Genomic DNA, 8718 nt, shown 5'->3' on the forward strand with positions numbered 1-8718 from the left:
TTCTTTAAATCCAAGGAAACTACACCGATTAAATACTTAAACTAACCCAATGCAATCAATTAAACCCAAAACAATCGGTCAAAAACCTCAATTCCATCATAACTTAGAAAAACCTAGAGTTCCACTAAAAATCCTCAGAAATTCCAAGTAATTCCAAGAAAGAAAGAAGATTAGAGGTTAAAATCACTTACTTGAGGTAATGGATCCTTAGAAATGTCTTTCCCAAGCTTCAAAACCAAAACCCTAGCAGAGCTTCTCTCTCCTCCTCATATTTTCTTATTTTTCGCACGCTGACTACTCCCGCGAATATATAGATTCGCGACCTTTCGCCGCGGCGAACTCCATCTTCGCCGCGGCGAACTAATCCCGAGAGGGATTACTCGCCTGAAAACCTGATTTCGCCGCGGCGAACCCCAACCTTCGCCACGGCGAAAGCTTTCCGAGAGGAAAACTCTCGCTCGCCTAGAAAACATTCGCCGCGGCATAACCTGCCTTCGCCGCGGCGAAACCTTCCCGAGAGGGAACCCTGCTCACCTGAACAACTTCGCCACGGCGTGCCCCTACCTTCGCTGCAGCCAAACCTTTCCCGAGAAGACACTCCTCTCTGAAACTCCCGGTGCGCCGCGGCGAACATACCCTGAGAGGGGTACGTTCACCTATGCCTCCAACCAACCTCAAATCTAACCCCAAACACCAAGATCAAGATTAAATCACTAATCTATCCTCAAAATCAACCCAAAAGGATGCCATTAAAACCCGATCAAACTTAGGATGTTACAATTCTCCCCAACTAAGGAATTTTGTCCCCAAAATTCAAGCAATCACACAAAACACCACACAAACAAACACAAGACACTTACTAAGAAAACAAACGAGGGTAATCACGTCGCATCCTTTCCTCTGTCTCCCAGGTGGCATCACCAGGACTCATGCCCTTCCAGAAGACTTTCACCAAACGAATGGTCTTATTCCTCAATTGCTTGTCCTTCACATCAAGGATCCTTTCCGGTTCAGCCTGGTAAGTTAGGTTGTCATCCAGCTCACCTCCTCAGGCTCTAAGATGTGAGACGGATCAAGGTGGTACTTCTTGAGTTGGGACACATGAAACACATCATGTACATTGGACAGGTGCGGCGGCAGAGCAACTCGATAGGCTACTTCTCCAATTCTCTCCAGAATTTCAAAGGGTCCAAGAAATCTAGGAGATAACTTTCTTGCTTTAATGGACCTCCCAATACCAGTAGTAGGCGTGACCCTTAAAAATACATGGTCACCCTCACAAAACTCCAATGGTCTCCTCCTCCTATCAGCATAACTCTTTTGCCGGCTCTGAGCTGTCAACAACTTCTGCTTGATGATCTCAATCTTCTCTGTGGTGGCATCCACCAAGTCTGGTCCTAAAACCGTTCTTTCACTCAGTTCCGTCCAACAAAGAGGCGATCTACACTTCCGGCCGTAGAGTGCTTCATAAGGGGCCATCTGGATGCTGGCATGGTAGCTGTTGTTGTAGGCAAACTCAGCTAAGGGTAGGTGATCAATCCAACTCCCCTTGAATTCAATAGCACAAGCTCAACATATCCTCTAGCGTCTGGATTGTCCGCTCGGTCTGTCCATCGGTCTGTAGGTGATATGCCGTACTGAACTTCAACTTAGTACCCAAGGCCGCATTCACCGCTTTCCAAAAGTTAGAAGTAAAGCGCGGATCTCGGTCTGAGACTATACTCGACGGAACACCATGAAGCCTGACAATTTCATCCATGTACAACTTGGCCATTCTCTCCAAGGTATAACTGACCTTATACGGCAAAAAGTGAGCAGATTTTGTCAATCTGTCCACCACCACCCAAATAGCATCGTACCCTTCGGGTGTCCTCGGCAAACCTACAATGAAGTCCATGGAGATGCTATCCCACTTCCACTGAGGAATTTCTAGCCCTTGTAACAAACCTCCAGGTCGTTGATGCTCTATCTTGACCTTCTGGCAGGTTAAACACCGAAGTACAAAGTCAGTCACCTCCTTCTTCATGTTGGGCCACCAATACTGCTGCTTTAGGTCATGGTACATCTTGGTTGCTCCGGGGTGGATGGCGTAACGGCTTCGATGAGCCTCCTCTAGGATGGTTCTTTTAATCTCCTCATCCTGGGGAACACAAATCCGGTTCTTATACCTCAGGATGCCCATATCTCCAATTTCATAGTCCTGTACTGGGCCATCCTCCAATTCTACCCGAATCTTTGCCAACTGATCATCTTCCCATTGAGCCGCTCGTAAATCCTGATAGAATTCATAATCTCCAAGCACTGCACATAAGGTAGCCTGCTCCGACGGTACAATTGGGATCTCTAACAACTCCTCGAGCAAGAATTGTTCCTTTAAGCTTATACAGAACACATGCACTGCTTTTCTACTCAGCGCATCCGCCACCACATTTGCCTTTCCAAGATGACACTTAATCTCAAGTCATAGTCCTTCAGGAACTCCATCCAACGACGCTGCCGGTTGTTCAACTCTTTCTGATCCACCAAGTATTTCAAACTTTTATGGTCACTGAAGACTTCAAACTGGGAGCCATACAGGTAATGCCTCCAGATCTTTAGTGCAAAAACTACTGCCGCTAGCTCCAAGTCATGGGTTGGGTAGTTTTCTTCATGTGGCCTTAGCTGCCTGGAAGCATATGCCACCACCTTATTGTTCTACATTAGCACACAACCCAAACCCTTTAGTGACGCATCGGTGTAAAGAACATAAGGTACTCCGGGGATGGAAGAGTAAGAACTGGAGCTGTAGTCAACTTGGTCTTCAGCTCTTGGAACGCTGATTCACATTTCTCCGTCCAAACAAACGGTTGATCCTTCTTGGTTAACTTGGTCAACGGCATTGCAATTTGAGAAAAGCCTTGGATGAACCTCCGATAGTATCCAGCTAATCCCACAAAACTCCGTACCTCAGTTACCGATCTAGGGACTTCCCACTTAAGTACTGCGTCCACTTTGTTAGGATCCACTGCTACTCCCTGAGCTGACACCACATGACCCAAGAACTTCACTTCTTTTAACCAAAACTCGCACTTTGACAGCTTAGCATACAACTGGTGATCCCTCAATATCCGTAGTGTGATATGAAGATGCTCTCGATGTTCTTCCTCACTTCTAGAATAAATCAGGATGTCATCGATGAACACTACCACAAATCTGTCCAAATAAGGTCGGAAGATCCGATTCATGTAGTCCATAAAGACAGCTGGAGCATTTGTCAGTCCAAAAGGCATCACCAAAAATCATAATGTCCATAACGAGTTCGAAAGGCCGTTTTCGAAATGTCCTCTGCTCGTACCCTCAACTGATGGTATCCTGATCTCAGATCAATCTTAGAGAAAACTGATGCTCCAACTAATTGGTCCAATAGGTCATCAATTCTAGGCAACGGGTACTTGTTCTTGATTGTGACCTTGTTTAGTTGTCGGTAGTCGATGCACAACCTCAAGCTACCATCTTTCTTCCTCACAAACAAAACCGGCGATCCCCACGGTGACACACTTGGTCGGATAAGTCCTTTTCTAGCAATTCTTCTAGTTGCTTTTTCAACTCGACCAATTCTGAAGGAGACATTCTATAGGGAGCCTTGGAGATTGGGGTGGTTCCCGGAACCAACTTGATGGAGAACTCCACTTCTCGCTCTGGAGGTAATCCTGCAACCTCGTTTGAAAACACTTCAGGGTAGTCCCTCACCACAGCTATCTGCTCAATTCCTCCTGCCTCATCCTCACTAATTGAAAAGAAGACAATGAAGGCCTGGCACCCTTTCCTCACCGCCTTCTCTACTTGAGCAGCTGACAACAAAACCGGACCACTTGACAACTCAGCACATAAAGCACCTACCGGAATTGTCACCACCCTCCTTTTACAATCAAGGATTGCTCTATTGGCCATCAACCAATTCATGCCAATAATCACGTCAATACCTTTCAAGGGTAGACAGAACAAATCTATCGTAGAATCTCGACTCTCAAACTGAAGTGCAAGCTCTAGACACGCTCTTCCAGTTACAACAGTGACTCCAGCAGGAGTAGACACTCTTAAGTCATAAGGTAGCTCAACCACAGGCAAGCTCAACTTCTGAGCACAGTCCATAGAAATAAAGGAGTGCGTAGCACCCGAGTCAAATAAAGCAGAAATAACATGTCCCTCAAGTAGAATGTTACCTCGAATCAAGTTCGGAGATGCAGAAGCCTCCTCATTTGTCATCGCATAAACTCGTCCTGGAACGGTAGAACGACCAGCTGGAGGTGTCGGCTGACTCTCTGGACAGTTTCTAGCAATATGTCCCCACCGGTGGCATCGAAAGCACTCCCAGCATTGCCCCGCATGCCTACCCTGAGAGGGGTACGTTCACCTATGCCTCCAACCAACCTCAAATCCAACCCCCAAACACCAAGATCAAGATTAATCACTAATCTATCCTCAAAATCAACCCAAAGGATGCCATTAAAACCCGATCAAATTAGGATGTTACACCAGTAAAGTCTCGAAGGCCCAAAAAGAGAAAAGAGGCTAGATACCGGCCAATGGGTAAGTTAGAAACCTCAAAGAGATGGTTCTATGAGGTTAGGCTTAAGCAGGGGTAAAACCGTAAATTCAAAAAGTTATGACCAGCAAGGGCAAAAATGGAAGAGTGTACAGAAAATTCCAAGAAAATCCCAAAAAAATGGGAAATAATATTCTAAGACTCTTCTATGAAGAGAAAAGATGAAAATACCCCTGAGGCAGCTTAAATGGAATTTATGAGGTTGTGACCGGTAAAAAGTATACCGTTTGAGGTAATTATTTGAAATAGCAAGAGACCTCAAAAGTGTATACAAAAATGAGGTTAAAGGGTTGAAAGGTTGTACTAATTTATAAAATTAGTCCCGCAACCAAAAGGCCAGTAGAGTGGCTTTAAGAAATTAAAGAGCCGGTTTTGCCGATAAAAGGGTATTTTAGTAAATGCATTTATGCAAGGCTTAAAGGAAGTGTTATGGCCTAAGAAAATTCATAGATACTCTCTAAAATTAAAGAGAATTTATGGATCTAACAGAAAATAATTACAAAGGCCAGAGCACTGTAATTAGAGAAAAGAAGTTAAACCCGGAGTAAAAGTGCACCGATAAAGTATTAATCAGAGTCTTGCACTTTACTTGGGCCACAAGTCGCCACTTGTCAAGCCTTTAATGGATGGTAATTAAAGCTTTCCAAGTGTCAAGCTACCAATGGAGAGGATCTTGACTTTGGAATTTAATTACATTATGATTTAAGTTAATTAAGAGAGAGGATTAAGATTAAGTAGGCTAATGACACTTGGCATAACATTAATGATGGTTGGTGGGATATTTTGTACACATTAATGAGCTCATCTCTCCCCTAAATCAGATGGGAATTTCGTGCAAGGCATGAAGAGAGGGAAAAAGAGAGAGTTTTGAGGGGAAAACCAAGAGAAAGGCATCAACTTTGGTCATACAATCAAGGTTCAAGGTGAGTTCTTGGCTCTAGATGTGTTCTTGCCTTGGTTTCTTTCTCTTTTATGGTTGAAAATATGTCTTCTCTCCCTTTTGATGGCTGGTCGAAATGGTTGATGAGTGGGGAAGGGAGTTTGGTTGTTAGATCTTGCTAGAACACCTCAAAGTATGGTAGATCCAAGTGGATCTATGTGAAAATTGGAAGAATTACGTGCTGATTTGATGGCTTTTTTGAATTAGTTACTGTTCATATCTGGTTCTGAAATTTGGTATGCTTAAAGTACACTCTATGAGCTTTAAATCCATGGGTAGAACACTTCATTTGGATATGTGTACGATTTATGGTGATTTTTCAAAGTTAGGGTTTGAAATCTGGAAACAGTGTTAAGCTTTTGGAAGGGTGTCGAGTTCCGTACAATTCTGGTACTGTTCGGCGTAGAATTGGTTCCTGAAATATTTTTCCTTTAAATTTAACTTAATTAGCTTTCAGTGAGACTTGGAACACTCAATTTGGATTTTTCTAGATTTAATTATGAATTTTCAAAGTTGAGCAAAAATTCTGGAGATTCTGCGTGAACAGTACCCGCGAACCAAAATTTCCAGATTTGATATTCTTGAATCTAAAGCCATCTAAAGTGGTCCTAATTGATAGGAAATAGATCATAAGGATGTAAAATGATAAGATTTATATTAGAAAAGTTAGAAAGAAAACCCTAAGACTAAGAGAAAGGGGTTGAGGTTCAAGAAAGCTAGTCTTGAACTTTATGTAATCTAATGGTCCTAATGGATTGTGTCATCATTATGGTTATGTTTAGGACCTTTGGAACATCCAAGAGGATGTTTAGTGATGTTGACCGAATGCCCACATGGTTGGAAAGTCAAGGGAGTCAAAGGAAAAGTAAGAGGAAAGCTTGAGGTGCAAGGTAGTGAACTTACCCTTTATGTGCTTGACATGGTATGCTTATGTGTTGGTTTGTATTTGTTGTTTGAATGATGTTGTGACATGATGATTGTTGCTGGAAATGCTGTTTTTAATATGTTCCCATGGCCATGCATTTTTATACCAAGCATAAAGCATGATGGCATGTCACTAGTTAACTTAAGTTTATGAAAAACTACATACCATACACTAGCATCCATCTTGTGCATGTATGTGGTAATGTTTGCTACTGAGATTCCCCCGAATCTCACCCCCTCCCTAACCAACCATTTAGGTCAATCAATGATGGGCACTAAGGGCATGAGAAGCAAGGAGAAGAAGTGGAGAATTATTAATGCTAATGATTGATGTTATTATTCAATGTATAATTCTCCTATGCTGTAAATTATGTTATGAATGCCATCAATTCAATGTATATGCTTAGGATGTTTATGGCATGAATGAAAGTATATGAGTATGAATGAGAAAGATTAAGCCCATGTTAGGTATGTCAAAGAAATAAAAAGAATTAAAGTAAGGAGATATTAAGGATAAAACGTAGGTCCTGAAGCAGTTAGTTTTGAGCTTCAGTTTGACCTATCATATGAATGAGTTAAATCACGAGATTTGGTAGACTTATAGTGCACATCCCAAGCTTTAAAATGAGTGGTAAATCACCTCATTTGGATGTGTATACAAGAGATATGAATTTTCAAAGTTAAGGCGCAGAATCTGGAAAGTCCAGATTTTACCAAATGAATAGTAATTTTAATCCAATAAACTGTACGTTTTCAGTGAGGATGAGTTCAGTTGAATATTTTTCCCTTAAAGAGCATTGAAAGAGCTTTCCGTAGAATTTTGGAACACCTCCATACGATTTTCTAGAATTAGTTATGATTTTTCAAAGTTGGACCTGTAATCTGAAAACTGGACAGTGAACAGTAATTTTCCGAAAATTAACGTCCAAATTGAAATTTTTAAGCTTAAGACCATCCAAAGTGGTCTGGAATGGTTCTAAATGAATGCTAAGGTATTATATAAGTAAGGTGTGACATTTTTTGGTATCAGAGCAGAGGTTCTGGCATAGGAAGAAGAGAACTATCTGCAAGAATTTAGAAAAGCCCAGTTCAGGTTAGAGCTAGTAGTGGAATACTAGCTAAGGTCCAACTAAGGTTATGGATTGGAGGTGAATGCTCTAGGGAAAATAAGTAATAAGGATCTTTAAATGAAGTTGGGGTCCTCTGTTAGAAAGGTACAGATAAAATAATGATAAGGAGTTATACGCAGAGGAAGGTAGCCACTGTGTAAAGATAAAGAGACTTCCCTCTAAAGAAAAGGGGATAATGGCTATAAGTCAAATAGAGGTATGAGTCTAAACCCTAGAAGAAAAAGGGTTAAGTGGCAACCTAAGTTAGATACAATTACTGTAGCCTTGATACAAGGTTAAGGCAGCACGATCAAAGTAGTTATCTTTGATTCCTAAATAGATATAAAAAGGTCAGAAGAGCTAAAGATTAATTTCTGCCACTGGTAATCCCTGAGGATAAGGGAAAGCAAAAGTGCTAATGGCCTAGAGTTGTGAGCCAGACCCTTCCTTCATTGCTTGAAAGGAAGTAGTTGACTTAGTTGGGGATTACAGTGAGGCTAGGACATGGAAGTCCTTCAGGCAGCAGTTAGGTTACGATGAACAAAGCTAAGTAAAACTAGCAGAAGTAAGAGAAAGTATGTTTGTCATGATGAACCAAAGAAAGTGGTGGCGAATAAGAATTCTGGTCATGACGAATAGAGATAGTGACTCTCAGATGCTGAGGTGGTATCTTGGCACGACTTGATGGACTATGAGGTCCCTGAGAGTAAGACTGATAGAGCTCAAAGAGAGAGTTGTAGCCACTATTTAAAAGCTATCAGATTCCCCCTCAAGAGGAAGAGTAATGATGAGTTGAACAAGATAGTTAGGGGTTGAGTCTGTACACCGCTAAGAGGGTGTAGTGGCCACTTAAGCTGAGCAAGCTCTTAAAGCCTCGTTAGAGATGGGGCACTATGATAGAGTAGCTATCTCAAGTTCCTGAATAGATAAATAGGAACATGGAGATAGTAAAGTCAAGGTAGATAATCCTAGTGGAATTCTTAGGGATTAAAAAGAAGAGAAAGAGATGAGAATGAGACAGATAGCCATGCGGGGAACTAGCATTATGAGATTGGCATGTTCCCGATGATGTTAAGAGATACTCAGTCACGTGGGGTTAGGTTGAGAGGCACCCTTTCCAAGGGATAAGTTCTTGGCCAGGAATCTTCCTAGAGAAAATA

General features: G+C 42.0%; 1 protein-coding gene across 1 annotated transcript; it reads right to left on the reverse strand.

Moving 5' to 3' along the window:
- Positions 1 to 3501: 3501 nt before the first annotated feature.
- On the reverse strand, positions 3502 to 4245 carry LOC114757800 (uncharacterized). Its single transcript, XM_028946885.1, has one exon. The coding sequence runs from the start codon at positions 4243 to 4245 to the stop codon at positions 3502 to 3504; it is 744 nt and encodes a 247-aa protein (XP_028802718.1).
- Positions 4246 to 8718: the final 4473 nt, after the last annotated feature.

Source organism: Neltuma alba, unplaced genomic scaffold (genome assembly GCF_004799145.2).
Source record: "Neltuma alba isolate B1F8T4 unplaced genomic scaffold, ASM479914v2 tig00010643_pilon, whole genome shotgun sequence".
Lineage (NCBI taxonomy): Eukaryota > Viridiplantae > Streptophyta > Magnoliopsida > Fabales > Fabaceae > Neltuma > Neltuma alba.